The sequence below is a fragment of the Neophocaena asiaeorientalis genome, unplaced genomic scaffold (genome assembly GCF_003031525.2).
Source record: "Neophocaena asiaeorientalis asiaeorientalis breed wild unplaced genomic scaffold, Neophocaena_asiaeorientalis_V1.1 scaffold29, whole genome shotgun sequence".
Taxonomy (NCBI): Eukaryota; Metazoa; Chordata; class Mammalia; order Artiodactyla; family Phocoenidae; genus Neophocaena; species Neophocaena asiaeorientalis.
The window spans coordinates 4,204,329-4,224,494 of record NW_020174423.1 but is presented as its reverse complement, the minus strand read 5'-3'; the positions used below and the strand labels follow the sequence as shown (position 1 = coordinate 4,224,494).

General features: G+C 36.0%; 1 protein-coding gene across 1 annotated transcript in view; it reads right to left on the bottom strand.

The window, feature by feature from the left end:
- STK3 (serine/threonine kinase 3) overlaps positions 1-20,166 on the bottom strand; it is a 310,806-nt gene that overhangs the window by 57,180 nt on the left and 233,460 nt on the right. Inside the window, exon 10 of the mRNA XM_024756626.1 lies at positions 18,037-18,212. Within this exon, the coding sequence (XP_024612394.1) occupies positions 18,037-18,212 (176 nt within the window). The remainder of the gene's footprint in view (positions 1-18,036; positions 18,213-20,166) is intronic.

The following is a 20,166-nucleotide window of genomic DNA, read 5'->3' as shown; positions in this document are numbered from 1 at the left end:
CTACTGTATAGCACAGGGAACTATATTCACAGGGAACTATATTGTAATAACCTGTAATCGAAAAGAATCTGAAAAAGCATACATACATATACATATGTATGTATAACTGAATCACTTTGATGTACCCCTGAAACTAATACAACATTGTAAATTAACTATACTTCACTACAAAATATATATACGTGTATAGTCATCCTCCTACTGTAATCACCTATCTAGTAGAAAGGTAGAAAAAATAGTTGTGGCTCATATTGTGTGATGCCATTTATATAAAATATCAAGATAGGCAAACTCGTAGAGACAGAAAGTAGATTAACGGCTGCCAGGGACAGAGGAGGGGGGACACTATGGCAAAATGAGGAGTGACTGCTAATGAGTACAGGGTTTCTTTTTGGGGTGATGAAAACATTCTAAAATTGATGGTGGTGATAGTTGCACAACTGTCTATATACTACAGAAAAAAAAGAAGCCAATCTTTTTTGGATTGGGTAGTTTGTTTTTTTGATATTGAGCTGCATGAGCTGTGTATATTTTGGAGATTAATCCTTTGTCAATTGCTTCGTTTACATCCTTACTGTTTTTTGGGTTTTTTTGCGGTACGCGGGCCTCTCACTGCTGTGGCCTCTCTCATTGCGGAGCACAGGCTCCGGACGCGCAGGCTCAGCGGCCATGGCTCACAGGCCCAGCCGCTCCGTGGCATATGGGATCTTTCTGGACCAGGGCACGAACCCGTGTCCCCTGCATCAGCAGGCGGACTGTCAACCACTGCACCACCAGGGAAGCCCTACATCCTTAGTTTTTAACTGGACCTTTTCTATTTTTTTTTTCATCTTAAAAGAGATCAAGACCATACAGTTCAAATATTTATTGGGCATGCTTTTTAGAGTATGTCTATCAGTAATTTTGGTTTAATTATTTTCTGTCAGATTTTGATAGTAATTCTTAGTCCTAAATTGTTAGAATTTTATTTTAAATTTATTTTCTTAAAATCTTTTCCTTAAATTATGTCTTGTTTTTAACTAATTTAAAATGTAATCAGCCACAAGTATTTTTTTTTAATTTTATAGCAATATTACTGAGATGTAATTTACATACCATACAATTCACCCATTTGAACTACCATATGACCCAGCAATCCCACTACTGGGCATATACCCTGAGAAAACCGTAATTCAAAAAGAGACGTGTATTGCAATGTTCACTGCAGCGCTATTTACAATAATAGCCAGGACATGGAAGTGACCTAAATGTCCATCAACGATGAATGGATAAAGAAGATGTGGCACATATATACAATGGAATATTACTCAGCCATAAAAAGAAATGAAATTGAGTTATTTGTAGTGAGGTGGATGGACCTAGAGTCTGTCACACAGAGTGAAGTAAGTCAGAAAGAGTAAAACAAATACCGGATGCTAACGCACATATACGGAATCTAGAAAAAACGGTACTGATAAACCTAGTGGCAGGGCAGGAACAAAGAGACGTAGAGAACGGACTTGAGGACACAGGGTGGGAAGGGGAATCTGGGACGAAGTGAGAGAGTAGTGTTGACATATATACACTACCAAATGTAAAATGGATGGCTAGTGGGAAGCAGCTGCATAGCACAAGGAGATCAGCTCAATGCTTTGTGATGACCTAGAGGGGTATTTATTGGGCATGCTTTTTAGAGTATGTCTATCAGTAATTTTGGTTTAATTATTTTCTGTCAGATTTTGATAGTAATTCTTAGTCCTAAATTGTTAGAATTTTATTTTAAATTTATTTTCTTAAAATCTTTTCCTTAAATTATGTCTTGTTTTTAACTAATTTAAAATGTAATCAGCCACAAGTATTTTTTTTTAATTTTATAGCAATATTACTGAGATGTAATTTACATACCATACAATTCACCCATTTGAACTACCATATGACCCAGCAATCCCACTACTGGGCATATACCCTGAGAAAACCGTAATTCAAAAAGAGACGTGTATTGCAATGTTCACTGCAGCGCTATTTACAATAATAGCCAGGACATGGAAGTGACCTAAATGTCCATCAACGATGAATGGATAAAGAAGATGTGGCACATATATACAATGGAATATTACTCAGCCATAAAAAGAAATGAAATTGAGTTATTTGTAGTGAGGTGGATGGACCTAGAGTCTGTCACACAGAGTGAAGTAAGTCAGAAAGAGTAAAACAAATACCGGATGCTAACGCACATATACGGAATCTAGAAAAAACGGTACTGATAAACCTAGTGGCAGGGCAGGAACAAAGAGACGTAGAGAACGGACTTGAGGACACAGGGTGGGAAGGGGAATCTGGGACGAAGTGAGAGAGTAGTGTTGACATATATACACTACCAAATGTAAAATGGATGGCTAGTGGGAAGCAGCTGCATAGCACAAGGAGATCAGCTCAATGCTTTGTGATGACCTAGAGGGGTGGGATAGGGAGGGTGGGAGGGAGGGGATATGGGGATATATGTATACATATAGCTGATTCACTTTGTTGTACAGCAGAAACTAACACAACATTGTAAAGCAATTATACTACAATAAAGATATTTAAAAAAACCTAATGATGTATTCTTACATGCCTTAGAAAATAAGTAAACAAAAGCTCAGGGAAATTGATCTAAAAAATTAAAAAGCTTTCCAAAACTCATCCCATATTTGTCCAATCAAGTCTTTTCCTAATCATCTGCCTTTTTTTTGGTCTAAGAAGTTTGCTTAACGATCTAACCTGTTAGAGATTCAGCATATGATGAAAAGGAACTTCCAGAAAGTAAAATATTCAATAATTATAGGAACAAAATACCTTTCCTTCTCTTCACTTGGACAAAATATGTTTAGACAGGTTAAATGGCAATTTCTTAGGTTGTTCTCTAACATTTTCCTAAGCAGTCTTAAGGTTGGCAAATCGATGTAAATTTTATTTTACTTTTAAATCCTGTAAAAATAACACATGTAATTCATGCTCATAATAATTTCAAATAAAGGTGTGTATGTGTGTGTGTGTAAAATGTATATTCATTTAAAAATCTAGATTAGATTCACAGCACTAAAATACTCAGGCTGTTTTATATAAGCTATGTACCCTGTGTTCACTTTGATGACTATTATGCAGATTATTAATAGGTTATCAATAGTATTTCCAGAACATAGGAAAATATGAATAAGATTAACATTGAGGTTAGAACAAGTTATCCTTCATATTTTTGAGACAACTTGAGATCACATGACTTAAATATAAATTAATATTTAATGTCTAATTTTAAAAGTTTTTCTAGAGTAACATACTAACAATTAAACCTCCTTTTTAGTTTTTTAACATTTCATTTATTCAGCAAAAGTATTTTATGTACGCTCTGTGGGCCTTTTCACCTTCCTTTAGAAACTAACTCAGTCAAGGGATCCACTTGTTCAACATCCCTATATTGTGGTCTGCTCTTCCCCTCTCCCTCAGAATAAAGAGCATCCTATTTTATCTATTATGTAGCTGTTATGCTTTAGAGTCTAATATAGTCAGCTGGTTTGCCACCCAGTCAAATCAGATACTTGCAAAATTGGAGCAAACAGCATTTCATCCATCCCCAACTGCCAGCAACTTTCTTCAAGAATTAATTACTTACAAGATGAATTATAAATTTGATATATTTACTCTCATACTGCTGTTTTCTTATTTGTTCAAATGTGAATTCTGGCTGTGAAAAACTGGATTTAAATATTTTGTATAAATGATTAGCAGTTCAAAATATCATTGAGAGATGTATGAATAAGTCTTACAACTAGTTAGAATTTATTAACAGTTTTTTAAAAATCCTGACGTTACAGTGGCTAAAAAAAGAAGGAAAGTCTGTGGGTGCGGGTAGGGAACATGGGGCCCTTTGGCCTGGTAAAGTTTTTCTAATTATTTGAGAAACTGATTAAGAAATTGGAAAGAAAAAAAATAGCACACAGAGCTGTCTTCTGACACACACAAAAATAGGACTTGTGTATTTGTGGTCTGCCTCTGGATTAGGCATTAAGTTGAATTTGACTACTAAATAATACTTAATAGCAGCATAGGAAAATGGTACCTTGGGTCCCCAGTAATCCTTTCTTCATTACAGAAATTATGTATTAGAATGATGACTATTGAGAATTCTTTCATTTTGCCAGTTTCTTCTCTGATTTTTTAAATATCTGTGTATAACCTGGACATCAATAATGACAGAATTCATTTTAAAGCCTAGCGCTTTTCTTTTTTAAACCTTTCTTTTGAAATTATTCTAGGTTACCATTCAATAAAATACTTTAATATTGAGCCCTATACAATTTCAAAGTAGGGGTCTTTAAAGTAGAGGACTAGAAATAGTAATTAATAAAATACTAATTAAAACACAAGTAAATGAATAAAGTCTACTGAGACAACTGCTTATTCATATGTGTTGCATCTGAATCACTTCAAATGCAGTATCTAATAATTTAATATTTATATATCTCACAACTTTTAAAATATAAGATAGTTAATTTTAAAAATACAAAGTAGCTATTGCATATTTTATACACCTGTGATTATTTTTATTTATTAGAGATGCAAAAAATTAAATGAAATTTCTCTTTATTCTAAAAATAAAAAGAACATAAATATGTACACAATCATGCTTAAGTATTTTAAAATATTTTCCCTTAAAGGAGTGCTGATTGATGCTACTGTAAATACAAGAGGCCAAATATATGGTTAAGTACATCAATATGAAATTCAGTAAGAGTATGAACTGGTATGTTTCTTGAATGCCTTCTCTTATATTGTTACTGTTTCTTTTCAGAATTCATTATGAATTAAAATAATAGCTTCCTAAAAATGATTCAGGGAAATATATGGATGTATAAATACAATCCACTTTCCCCTGGAAATGTATTATCAATCTGAACACAGAACATAGAACCTAGAATAGAAAAGTCCAATTGTTTTCAAAGTACTTGCTCTGCTGTTAGAAGCTGGTTTTATTTGATACTTATTTTAAATATTAATATAAAACAGGTTTTCCCTAAATTACAAAATAAAGGTGACTAAAGAGAGATATTTATTTAACTTAGAGGGTATGCATTAAATTGTTACCAACATCTAAACTGATATAGATGATACTGTTTTTAATGTTTTAGCTATGAAACAGAAACTGGGATGAAAAATTCTGTAAGTATATTTTAAAATAGCCTTTAGCTGTTTAAATGCATGTGATTTTTTTTTTTAACCTTTCAGAATAATAACCATAAATGGAGATGATGGTGCTTGGCCTGAATTTTCCTATGCTCTTTTGCATGAATTCTGTTTATTTTCACAGTTAAAAATGTTCCCTCATATGGAGCCATGGAAATCAGTGATTCCCTATTACTAGAAAAGGGGCTTGAACTGGAGAAACAGTTGCCCATTTCTAAAAAAGAGTTCAGTGATAAAGGGAGGCAAGGTAAAACTATCACCCCAAGAAAACCACACATACTGTCCACATGAAAACTGCGACATTAGTAGAGACATCCTACAGCAGTTAGAACCAGATTAAGCCAGAATAGGAGCCACCATCTTCAGATGACCTGGTTCAGATGATGAGCTCCGCCTCTTCTGTCCTTCCTCTAGCCTGCTCCTCACCCCCTCCCTCTCACTGCCAATCTCTCCAAGAGCTAGACGGAGGAGAGGAGAAAGCAGTCAACTGTCTTAAACCACCAATGTCAGCGGTCCTTAACCTTTTTGGCACCCGGGACCGGTTTCGTGGAAGACGATTTTTCCACGGACTTGGGGGGATGGTCTGGGGATGATCCAAGCGCATTACATTTGCTGTGCACTTTATCTCTATTATTATTACACTGTGATATATAATGAAATAATTATACAGCTCACCATGATGCAGAATCAGCGGGGGCCCTGAGCTTGTTTTCACGTGCCACTCACTGATAGGGTTTTGATATGAGTCTGCAAGCAATTGACTTATTACGGTCTCTGTGCAGTCAAACCTCTCTGCTAATGATAATCTGTATTTGCAGCCGCTCCCCAGCGCTAGCATCACCGCCTCAGCTCCACCTCAGATCATCAGGCATTAGATTCTCACAAGGAGCGCACAGCCTAGATCCCTCGCATGCGCAGTTCACAGTAGGGTTCACGCTCCTATGAGAATCTAATGTCGCCACTGATCTGACAGGAGGTGGTAATGCGAGCGATGGGGAGTGGCTGTAAATACAGATGAAGGTTCGCTTGCTCACCTGCCATTCCTGCTGTGTGGCCCGGTTCCTACAGGCCACAGACCGGTACCGGTTGTGGACCCCTGACTTAGGTAGCCTGCCCTGAGACATAGAGTAGGGAATGAGCAGGTGAGATTTAAATCATATTTAAGCTTGAAATTTTAAACTAGTCAGACTTTTACTAACCAAAAGTGACCAGAAACTTGTAGCATCTGTCAAAGGCATAGTTAAGGAGCAGAAAAGGGAGATTAGAGAGTGTATCCATTGTTCAAAGTAGGTCTGGAGAAAAAGCCATTTTAGGTTTATACCCAATGAGTTGTAACTGTTTAAAAAGTGCTTACTAAAATAATTAAACTGTAGCAGCATGAATCATGGTACCAGGACGAATCCTCAAAGAGCTGATAACAAAATACTTGGTAGCTGAAACTATTCTTTAAGTTCAAGTTTAGGGTGACCTACTCCCCAATTAAACAAGTAAAATTTCAGCCATGGTAAATTCTCAAGGGACAGCTGTTATCTGCCTGCTTAAGCTTGACTCAACTTATATCCAAAGCTAGATAAAGCCGGTCTCCTCCGCTCACTGCTCATTCTTTGCCCATCTTATATTTGGGATTCCCTAGAAACCCACTTTTGGTAACTTGCTCTCCTTACTGCAAGGCTCTCTCTGGAAGATCTCACGTACTCTAAGCCAAATATTCCCAAATCCATAGCTTCATCCTGTATTTTCAACTACCTAGTGTACTTATATGTCCTCCAGACATTAAAAACTTAATACATCCACAACAGAATTAGCTCAACCTCTGCACCCAACCTCGGAAACCCCTTCTGTCCTCCTTTTCTGTTCTGTATCTCAAACAATGGCAACATCATCAATCTAATTCTCTAAATCAGAAAACTTTTTCTTCATTCAGCTCCCCTATATACAACTGGTTATCATATCCAGATGATTCTTAAATCTAGGATATTTCTTAAATAGTCTAATCTCTCTTCTCTAATTCCACTATCTTTGTCTGAATCACAAAGGACGGGGAAAATGCTGAGCAGTAAAATTACACATGTAGACAAAACTGCACTTACCACTTTGAACTTAAAGAACTGGTTAGTTAGAAAAACCATCTCAGATGCTGACATTTTAAACTTAATGAAGCATCCTATCATGAGTCACAGCAAAATGTGGAATAGAACCCAAATGAATGGAAGCCTCAGAGTTTCAGTGTGGAGTCAAGAGAAAAAAAAAGTATAAATGATTGTAGACAAGGAGGAAATTCTTACAGGTGAGGGCAACTGATATAAAAAAACAGAAAGAAGCTCAAAGGTTGACTAAGTTATGGAAAATGCTTTAAAAATGACAACAAAAAGGTGACTTTTTAGCATATCTAAAGAGCTGCTGTTAAATGATGACTACTACACTGGTCAGGGTTGGATAATTTATTAATTTCAGTTATTTAAAGAATATTTTTCTGGAAGACTATACCTATAATTCTGTAATAAAGGAAAAATGGAAGAGTAGTATTTGCAGATATTAGTTGTAATTCACTGATTTCTGCAAATCAAAGGGGAACTTAATTGTATCTTTCTTCTATTATGCCTTATAAGATGTGCTAAGGGAAAGTCTGTCAATGTTCACAGTCAGGGTAAGAATGATTAAATGTTTAAAATCAAAGTAAGGCAATTTTCAGGAGTTTTGTACCATCATTCAAGTTCTAATGCGTTAAAGACAGTACATTTTTTTCATCAAAGATTATAATCATGGGCTTCCCTGGTGGCTCAGTGGTTAAGAATCCGCCTGCCAATGCAGGGGACACGGGTTTGAGCCCTGGTCCGGGAAGATCCCACATGCCGCGGAGCAACTAAGCCCATGCGCCACAACTACCGAGCTTGCGCTCTAGAGCCCACGAGCTACAACTACTGAAGCCTGTGCACCTAGAGCCCAAGCACCACAACGAAGAGTAGCCCCACTCACCGCAACTAGAGAAAGCCCCCACGCAACGAAGACCCAACACAGCCAAAAAAATAAGTTAAATAAATTTTTAAAAAAGATTATAATCATGAAAATGACTATCTGCTTTAGAACTTTCTTCCATAGCAACGATAATCCACAACTGACCACTCATTTCATTTGACTAGCTAGTAATGGCTGGTTATTAGCTTTTTGCATATTTATATATTTGTAGCCTTGACTATTATATAGCTTAATTAGCATTCTCATATTAAGAGAGAGCTAAAAACTAAATTGAAGGCTTGTGGAATTACAACTTGATACTCTAACTCAGGTTGCTGAGACTTTTATAAGGCGCCTTAATAAATAACAGCTTTAATTACATCAGTATACTGCATATCAAATTTAACATGCACCATTACTTAAATCACCAAGAAAAAAAAGTTCCTTTGTTAAAAGCCATGTAAATGTTTCTTAAAAGTAAATCAATATAATTAAGATATCTCTGTACCAAAATTCTTTTATCTGCTACTGTACGTTAGTTTGATAACCTCTTTTGCTTATCTCTGTAAGATCTGTCTATATTTCTGGGAAGACGTTTCTGCTATTGATGGACAAAATTATAAAACAAAACTAGTTTGGTTTGGAATCAAGACAGCTAAGGTTTTGATTTTTAAAAAGCTGTTATTTACTGGAATGTCTTCTAATCTGAAGGATGCAACCTAATGGAAGTTTTCTACTTTTAATAAATGAGAGGTAGAATGGAAAAAGGTCCCAACCTAATATCAGGACAAGAGACAAAGGTGTATTAGTTTAACCAGGACGACAAATCTAATAGACCCCAAAAGAACTATGTACTTGTAACTGTGAAAGATCTATATCAGGAAGTTATGATGGGATCAGTTACGGAAAGGGCTCTAACACTAAACTACTATGTATATTCTGAAAACCTGAATTAAGTATGAAAGTACAAACACACTTTCAGACTTAAAGAAATTTCATTTATGACAGTTAAAGTGAAAAAGAACTCTTCTATTGTCAATACAAACTGATAACTAGTTCAATCAATCCTAACAACTTATTTGAAATCTAATGGTTTATTTAAAAGGTAAATACTGTGGGGCATCAGTCTTAAATTAAAAGGCAATAAGTTATATTGTCCACTCTATAATCCTAAATTCCACTATTGGTTCTTAACATCTCTTTTCACATAATCACCCAACAGTCTCCACTGCTTACTGACTAAACATTCAAAATGAGGCTATGAACAAACAGTGCACATAGTCAAAATAACTTCCTCAGACATCAACATTAGCCATAACATATGCTTGGAGTATTAACATCTTTGTTTTAAAATGTAAAGTAGCCAATTTCTCAACACAATCTTCTAGATAAACGACATTTTAAAAAGAATAAATTACTATGAGGAAAGTTTATGCTTTCAGAACTCTTTTTGGAAGGCCATTTTTCTCTTTGCCATGTGTTTTAAACATCTTAATAAATTCCAACACGGTGACCAGAACCCACACACTGCACCTGTGCTTTCCATCTTAATTAATCCAGTAAGTACAGGCCTGCTCACTTTAATTTGTAAAGGAAATGATGATAGAGTGAGTTTTAACTTAAGGCATTAATTACCTAAATAAGCAGAATTAGCTTAATGTTTCAGAAGATCTTGCCTAAACACAACCACCAAATAAAAGTTCCTGAAATTTCTGAAGCCTTTAACAGCATATTTAGGAATAAGAAAGCAGAATGCTCACTCTACCTTAGGTGGCCAAATGGATTAAATTATACTGAGAAAAAAACAGTGTGGTAGTTTAGAGACACTGAAGTTTTTGTTGCCTTTAACTACTATAGAATCAACTTCACTGTAGTTGACCGGTGACTATTAACATTTTTTTCCTACTCGTATATAAACACTTATCTTTGAGGAAGGCCACTCTCCTTTCAAAACAAAGGTTATGACGGTCTTAAACGCCTAAGGAGATTGATGGTCAAAATCTTATAAAAATTCTCCATGGACCTAGACAATCACATGCTACAACTGAGCACATGGCACACCACCTGCTGGACACAAGCGCCAGCACAGATTTCGTGAGCTGGCGACGGACTGCACGAGTCCAGAATTCTGCAAGTATTTCCAAGTGCAGGGTTCGCATTAATTTTAATTTCCTGTTGGCTCTGTAAGGAAAGAGTAGTGAAAGCACAATGGGCCACATACGCTCAAGTTCATGCCACATGTGCACCTGTAATCATAGACTCTTATCCAGGGCTACCCACTAAAGCATTTGAGATTTTGTGTTTATTTCTTCTTTACCCCAGAAGAAATAAACCTGAAATATCTACAGTTATCTTTTCATACTTTGTTAATACTCTTCCAAACATCTGGAAATACTTGACAATAATCATTTAATTAACGCAAAACTAATCGATGACAATATGCTTAAGTACTTCACTCAGCTGAAGTGGTTTCCTCAGTCCATACAAGTAGGGCCTGAAGAGAACAAGAAGTTCTTTGACTAAGGAGTGCACCACAAAAGAAACCTGGAGCCAGCATCTCTTTAAAGAGCAAAAGCACTCTCGGTATTTAAGTAGAGAAAGCAGGTGGTAGCGTACGGCTACACTGGTGAAAACTGGCAGATGCTCTTGGCTTAAGTTTTTACCTCCAGGCTTCCTACAGGGCCTGTGTTCCTCAGGGCTTTCCAAAGGCTTGGCTTCACTACAAGCCTTTGCGGGGGCTCCTGTATTCCACCACTTATTATGCTCCACAGCCGCTGGCTGCTCTAGCAGGGTGAAAAGATCCTAAGAAAGATGCCTAAAATGCCCCTACGGCTCCAGCAGCAGGTTTGCTACCTTCTGCAGGTTCACTGCTTTCTGCATTTTGCAGCAGTGAGGTTTTTTGGGTTTTGTGGGGTTTTCCCTATCACCATACTGATTTTCCAATCCAGAGTCAGAGGAGTTGTAAAAAAAACTCAGGGAAGTTCAAGGCACATGTGTACTTGAAGGAGAGGACTTTTTCTTCCCTTCTGCCACAATTATTGAGACTGTTTCTCCAAGTGCTGCCCTGGAGGATTTTTGGGTCCCTTAGCTCAAAGGAACAACACAAACTGAATATTTAAGAATCACAGAAATCCAAAAACATTACCTTACAATTCAGTTTGAGTCAAAAACAAAAAAATAACTGATTTACCTAATTCCTCTTATATTAGCAACTATTGTCAATCCAATTTCTTTTTTTAAAATTTGGAACCAACATAGTGGGTTAACAGATGGCTTTTAAAGTTTTTGTTCTTATTCCAAAATCTTTACATTACCCAAAATGTATCTATTTATGTATGAATGATAGTGTAATTTCTGCAAAACATGATCTACATGCTCTCCATTTAACACTAAACAATCTGGATGCTAAGGCTGTTTGGAAATAATTCTAACAAAAACTGAAACATTTGACTAGTGCTATAATAAACAGATTTGCCTTTTACATTTGTTTTAGAAATCTTCACAGCCACACCCTAAACAGAACTTTTTTAGTAGAGTTAAAATAATTGGTTCAGTTAGCCTAAATATATTTTATCCTATCTTTATGCTACCCTCAAGTTGGTGAAATCACAAATTATTTCTCTTATCAGCTCCTTACATCCAAGAATGTAACAGGAAACAACCAATTCACAGAAAATCTAAAAGACAAATGCTAAAGAAAATACACCAATTAAGTTGAATACAGGCTTTAAGATAAAGAATGCTTCCTACTCCGCACATCTGCCTAGCAGGTGTCTCTCTGAATAAGTTTTGTCCTTTAGGAATCCGCTCTGAATACTGCAAAAGACAACGAAGTATTCACTTTCATTTTTCTTTTTTGAAACCTCTTTTTCTCACGGCAGAAAGAGAAGCCTTCTATGTCCTAGAAACATGGTCAAAATGACTTTGGGTAGTTTTAAGCAACTTCTATTGAAAAGACATAGGAATCACATAAAATCTAGTTCTCTTGGAAGGTATCCTTGAGATACATCATAAAGAGGGGAGATAAACACATAAACCTTAGCACGCTTTTACACTTTGATGAGTCACATTTTTAACATTCTATATCTAATGTATGACGGAATGAGTAAGACCAGATTTCCCTTATCAATACCAGCTGGTGTCTTAAGTAGAAATCTCTTTGCTTTTCGTCCATTTCCTTACTTTGTAAGCAAAGTATTCCATCAAACCCTTTACACTTTGTCCTACCTCTGCTTCCTCTTTTCCTACTCTCTTCTAACCTCTCTTACACACTTTTCTTTTCCTTTCTTTTCTTTTTTTTTTTTTTAAACACACTCACTACTACTCTTAACAAATTCTTTGTTCATCTCCTGGCAATCCTTCCTTTATTCATGTCTTATTTATTCCCATTTGCATTCCCTCAGTAGCTATTGCAAATATTTTTCACTTTCCTCAAGGTGATGAAGAGGGCTGAGCAGTTGACAGGTGTAGTAAATGTTGGGGAAGAAAGAACTCCTGCTCTAGTCATTCCTCCCCCTCTGCTTTCCCTTTTTAAGGCTACATGCCCTGTATAAGTCAGAAAAGAAATAAGTCTGCATTTAAAATTAAATCCGGTCCTATGATCTCTTGGAGCCTCTTTCCAGCTGTGAGGACACTTTCCTTCCTCTTTTTTTCCTTAAATTTCACCTTCTATTATTTAGCTCCTCATCTTAACCAATATAGTACTCTTTAACCCAGTATGTTGGCTGTTTCTGTTGATTAACAACCTTTCTAGTGTCTCCTACATCTATCCCTGTTTTTGTTGTTTGGTTCTTTTCCATTTTATTACCTTAGTATTTCAAGTCTGTTTCACATACCTGATTTTCCCCTACCTCTAGTCTTTTTCTGTCAATCAATCCTGCATGCTACCATCAAAATTAATATACTTAAAACACTTTTCATCACATCATTTTCCAACCTAAAAACCTTCAGTGGCTTTCCACTGGCTAGGAAATAAAATTTCAGACTTTGCAGTCTTACGTTCAAGGCTTCCACCATCTGACCCAAACCTAGCTTTCATTTTATCTCCCATATTATTTTAAATGAACTTGAAGGTCTCCACTTCATTGTCACCCAATATATCTTGTCCTTTCCTACCTCTAAGCTTTTTATTATGCACATCATTCTCTGTACTGCCTACCTTCTCTTCTACTATCCATCTTCCAAATTTTAGACAAAGTCCTCCTCTACTATATAATTTCATAAACTACTCCAACCTTTACTGAGTCCTCCTCTTATGCATGATATCTGAATTATTGCTCTGGATTACAATTTAACACTTTACTAACATATTTTCTCAGCTTAATAAATGTACATACATATGTGTATATAAATATATATATATTTTTTAACCCATAGTGCCTAGCACAATCCAAAGCAGAAAACAGAACATTTGTTAAACTAGTTTAAGGTTTTCTAACAAATTTTGGAATTTCCAGATAGAAGGACTCCAGAATATACAATGGGCTGAAAATACTACCAGAAGTTTACTTAAAAGAGCTGGCCACTAGAAAAACTGATGCTCTCATTCACAAAACTAGAATGAGCTTAAAAGGGACAGTAGAAGGCTGCATGTCAAAAGTTGCTGGGTATGAATATTCTAAAAGTAGGGTACTGAAACGGCCCTCATCAAAATCACTAATGACCTCCAATTTCCTAAATTCATTCTTTTAAATTCTGTTGAATTTTAATACGGACAACTTCTAGTAGATTATTTGCAAAGATGACCACAATAATTCCATTCATTCCACACGACCCTCTGCAATATGACTTTGCTAGTCTTTTCATCATGAGGTGAAATCTATTTCCATATCCTTTGAATCTGGATTGGCCTTGTGAATATATTTTGACTAAGAATATGGCAGAAGTGACACTATGTGAATCCTCTTTTTTCCCCTCTTACTTTTCTTTTATACATAACGTAAAATCCACCATTTTAACCATTTTTAAGTGTAGAGTTCAGTGGCATTAAGTACATCCACAATCCATCCCCAGGACTCTTTTCATCTTCGAAAACTCAAGTTCTGTACGCAAAAACCAATAACTCCCTATTTCCCCCTCCTCCAGCACTTGGCAACTACCATTCTATTTTTTGTTTCTATGAATTTGACTACTCTAGGTACCGCATATTAAGTGGAATCATACAGTATTTGTTCTTTTGTGACTGGCTATGTTACTTAGCTTATTATCTTCAAAGTTCACCATATTACTGCTTGTGTCAGAATTTCCTTCCTTTTTTTTGGCTGTACGCAGGCCTCTCACTGTTGTGGCCTCTCCCGTTGCGGAGCACAGGCTCCGGATGTGCAGGCTCAGCGGCCATGGCTCACGGGCCCAGCTGCTCCGCGGCATGTGGGATCTTCCCGGACCGGGGCACGAACCTGAGTCCCCTAGCATCGGCAGGCGGACTCTCAACCACTGCGCCACCAGGGAAGCCCAATTTCCTTCCTTTTTAGGCTGAAAAATATTTCACTGTATGCGTATATCACATTTTGTTTATTCACCCGTCAATGGACACCTGGGTTGCTTCTGCCTTTTGGCAATTGTGAATAACGTTGCTATGAACGTGGATGTACAAATATCTGTTCAAATCTCTGCTTTCACTCATTTCTTTTGGGTATATATCCAGAAATGGAATTGCTGGATCACATGGTAATCTATGTTCAGTTTTTTTTGAGGAATGCCATACTGTTTTCCACAGAGGCACCATTTTACATTTGCAGCGCCCAAGGAAGGGTTCCAATTTCTCTACATCCTCACCAACACTTGTTGTTTTCTCTGTGTGTGTACGTGTGTGTGTATATAATGGGTGTGAAATAGTATCTCATGGTTTTGATCTGTGTTTCTCTAATGATTAGTGACATTAAACATCTTTTCATTTGTTTATTGGCCATTTATATATCTTCTTTGGAGAAATATTTATTGGAGTACTTTGACCATTTTTAAATTGGGTTGCTTAGTTTTTAGTTGTTGAGTTCTTTATATCCTAGATACTAACCCCTTATCGGATACATGATTTACATGTTTTCTTCCATTCTGTGGGTTGACTTTTCTTTGCTGACAGTGTACTTTGATGCACAAAAATTTTAATTTTTATATAGTCCAATTTATTTTTTCTTTTGTTGCCTGTGCTTTTGGTGTCATATCTAAGAAATCACTGCCAAATCCAATGTCACGCAGCTTTTCCCCTATGTTTTTTCGACAAGTTTTATAGTTACAGTTTGTATGTTTATTTAGATCCTTGATTCATTTTGAGTTAATTTTTGTATTTTTGTATATGGTGTAAGGTATAGGCCCAACTTCGTGCATGTGGCTATCCAGTTTTCCCAGCACCATTTGTTGACAAGACTATCCTTTCCTCATTGAATGGTCTTAGTACCCTTGCTGAAAATCTCTGACAATATATGTGATGGTTTATTTCTGGGCTTTCTATTCTACTCCATCTGTCTATATGTATGTCTGTTTTGATTACTGTAGCTTTGTAGCAGTTTGGAAATCAGGAAGTATGAGACCTCCAACTTTGTTTCTCTTTTTCAAGGTTGTTTTGACTATTCAAGTCCCTTGAAATTCCAAATGAATTTTAGATGGATTTTTCTATTTCTACAAAAAATGTCATTGGGATTTTAATAGAAATTACACTGAATCTGTAGGTTGCTTTGGACAATATTGACATCTTAACCACATTGTCTTCCAATCCATGAACATGAGATGTCATTCCATGTATTGGTGTCTTCTATAGTTACTTTCAGCAGTGTTTTGTAGTTTTCAATGTACAAGTCTTTCATCTCCTTGGTTAAGATTATTCCTAAGTACTCATTCTTTTCGATGGTATTGTAAATGGATTCTAAACTTAGGACTCAAGAGGCCTTACAATTTCTTCTATCACCTTCTTGGAAGGCTGCTACCACAACATAAAACCTCCAGGCTTGCCTGACAGGGTCATATGGCCTAGCCAACTGTCAGCACAACTGCCAGACACATGAGTGATTTTAGAGACATTATTCAGCTCCATTCAAGCTGCTAGATGATTTCAGCCACGTGAGAGACTCCAGGTGAGACTAGCAGAAGAACCACTCAGCTGAACCTAGTCAAACTGCTTACCCACAACACTGTAAGCAAATGAAATATAAGTTCTAAATTTTGGGGGTGGTAGCAAAGACTAACTGAAACAGAAATAAATCATTTTATTTGCTATTTATTAACTGTGATAATTTATTCATTACTTTGAAGCTCATTTCAAACTGTTTTCCAGAGGCTGTTAAGATTTATTCCAATTGAGTTAAGACAGAGTTCTTTGATTCATCAAAGATTCATCATGTTTACGAATGATTTTAAGCTTAAAGTCAGCATTCTAAATAATTTATATATTTTTTAAAAGGAGGTAGCATAAAATGAAATCTTACTAGACCTATAGAAATACAGATTTTATTTTTCTAATTTATAAACTCAAAACTGAAAAAACAGTAAGGAGATATTACGATTAATGTTTTCAGACTAACCTGTGCCATGGCTAATATGTGCTAGCACTTAGTACTAAATTTATTGAGGACAGATTTTGAAACTTTATTATCTGATTATTTGAAAACTTAATCACAATATTTAGGAGAAAAGTATTTAACATTAGAAGTATTTATAATCACAAAGCATTTAGAGGCATGTTGTCTAGGCAAAGCTGCTTGATAGTATTTAAAAATTTAGAAGATATAGATATATCTAAAATTTTATTTACTTATAAATATACTTATTAACAAATGTAGCTGTAGTTATTTTACATGAAAATCTTACAGAACAATATGCAAAAGTAAATGCTATTTATAATACACGCTAAAGCAAAAATTTACCTCAAAAATTTCTAGATTAAAGAACTCATTTTAAAAATTTACTCTCTCAAGTTGTGGTAAGAGTTGTTTTAGAATTATTTATCTGTATTACATGCATTCTTTAAAAGAAATAAATAATAAGGAGCAGGACAGAAGAAATAAGGAGAAAATGTAATAAGAGGCAAGAAGGCACAGTTTTAGGGACTTCTCTGATGGTCCAGTGGTTAAGAATCCACCTTCCAATGCAGGGGACGAGGGTTCAATCCCTGGTCAGGGAACTAAGATCCCACATGCCACTGGGCAACTAAGCCCGCGCACAGCAACTACTGAGCCCACGTGCTCTGGAGCCCATGTGCCACAACTAGAGAGACCACATGCTGCAACTACTGAGCCCGTGAGCTCTGGAGTCCACGTGCCACAACTAGAGAGAAGCCCACACGCCACAACAAAGAGCCTGCGTGCCACAACGAAAGATCCTGCATGCCACAACTAAGACCCAATGCGGCCAAATAATAAAATTAAATTAAAAACAAAAAAGTTGATTAAAAAAATAAGAAGGCACAGTTTTATACTGAAGTTTATATTCCTAACTAGACATAGGACTATTATTTCTGACAAACCAAGTGGAGTTAACACTATGTGACTTAACTTTCATAGTTGAGGCAAATTTCTCAGAGTCGATGTCATAAATACCTTTGCATCATTTGTTTAGGAAACTGAATTTACTGTCAGAAATATCTCATATTTGCATTATTAAAAACATCTTTTAACACAGTTGTCATTTTAGTTTTAAAGAGTCCTAAATATTTCTCTAAATTTGGGCTATAATTTATTTAACCATAAGCAATTATTTACATTTCTCTGCAACTACATTTCTACAAGCAAACTACAATTTCACCATTCCCCTACCCATATATAGCAATATACTGAATATTAATATACAGTCTATAATTTTAATCATACACACACACACACAACCTATGTTTCTCAATGTGGTGACAAAATAGAGTAGGAGAAAACATATATGGAAGAATTAAAATGTACTTACAAAGTCAAAGTCTCCATCTTGAGGAACTTTCCAGTTATCAGGAAAAACATTTTTGGACATAGGGAAGGGTTCATGCATATTCTGATTACAGTTTTCATGACTCTTATTCTTGAAGTCCTGTTTATCAAAGTAATCCATGAAAGATGGTCTTTGTACTTGTGGTGAAGTTGCATTTCCTTAGGTAAACAAAAAACATAAGGAGGGTATAAGTTCTTACATTTACTTAAAGAACTATGATTTTTACTGAAGTATGATTTTTTTATTAATCAATATAGTAAGTTTTCACTGGTCAGATTCAAGACCAACATAGTCAATTTAATGACGAACAAAGTAAAATAAAATAAGAATGAAATAACAAAAATATCCCGGTTCTAAAGCTAAATTCAAGATCTTTCCCTTAAAACCTGCTGCTTCTCCACATGCTCTTTGTCTGCTAAAGTCAACATTCTTTACTTAATCCCCAAAGTGATCAAGTTGAGAATTAACCCAGACTCGTTTCTCACCAAACCAAACTGATCATTAGGTATTTTTTAATGCTACTGCTCTATCCACCACTGCTACTGTCTTAGTTTAGCTTCTAATCATTTCCTACCTAGGCCACTGTAACACCCTCCAAACTGGTCTCCTTCCCTCATCTCAGTTTTGATTTCAGTCACACTGACAACATAGTGACCTTCTAAATGCAAATCAAACCATGTCTTTCTTCTGTTTAGAATCTTTCAATGGCTCCTCATTTTCTACACTGAATGATTAAAGTAGAAAACAAACATTTAGAACTAGATTTTCCAAGTGATTTTCAAACTGGATTCCCTTAAGCCCTAGAGTGCCAAAAAAAAGATCCTAAGTGACCACCACAAAGACACTTCCCGATACAGTTCTCCAGACAGTAAGTTACCTACCTTCTTAAAAATTTCCTGTGACAGGACGTACACTTCCCCATAAGGAAGCCTGCTGGGCAACTCTAAGTTACAAAAAGTGTTTTATTTTTTTTTTTAATGTGAACTTGAAATATGTCTGTCTGTAATTTACACTCATGTTCCAAATAAATTTCTCTTTCATATACCAGTCCCTCAAATATCTGAAGACAGATAATAATGACTCCTGTCTTGGTTATCATTTTAAGGTGAATCATCCCCAGTTCCTTTCATACGACATGTTTTTGAGACTCATCATCATCTAGTTTACTTGCCTGTGGAGACATTCCAGTCTCTACACGATCCTCTAAAATCAGACATAACATTGCTAATAGTAATCTGGCCAATTTAGAATGTATTTGTAATAGTACTAACGCAGCTTAAAACTACAGTAAGTATTATGAAAACTAGGTAACATTATTGGCTCGGGATGAGCTATAAGGTAATTTTGTAAAAATTCCTGCAGTCAGAGAAGTAGAAGTCCAATCAGAAATGAGTAGTGGCAATATAAAGGAAAGAGGAAGACCAATATTTGGGGCTGACTAAAGAAAACCACTGGGAAATTTAATTCCAGGAATCTCCTCTTCCATTTGCAATAGTCCTGTGCCTACTTCTAACGCTATCCTGATCAGAAGCTTCTATCCCAAGTTATAGGAGCCACCACTAATGCCCTAGTGGCTCAAGGTGAAAACGTTGTAACCTAATTTCTAGAGGCTCTCCCTTCCTGAAGACGACAAGGGGTCTCTCTTGTGGGGAGGAGTGGCCATATAACACAATTTTGACCGATGATACATAAGAAGAAGGTTCCTAGGAAAGCTCTGTTTTCTTGATACAGGCATCACCTCTCTGTTTCTGCCTGCTCCTTTCTCCTTCCTGGAATGCAGACTTAATGGCAGAAGATCTAACAGTTATTCTGCAAACAGGAGGATGAGAGTACTACCCTAAAGATGGTGTCACAGAAAGAATCTCTAATGACATAATGAAATCACTCTACCAATGCAGCACACTCTGCTTCTGGATTTCTTGTTAAATGAGAAAAGACATTAATACTATTCTATTTAAACAATTGTTATCTGTTTTTTCTGGTACCTATAACCAAATTCAGTCCCTAACTATTACATTTCTATTCCCAAGTGGAGGATGTAAAAAGATACAGGAGCAGCAACCTTCAATTTTACTACAGAACATCCCAATTTGAAACTTATCCACTACTACA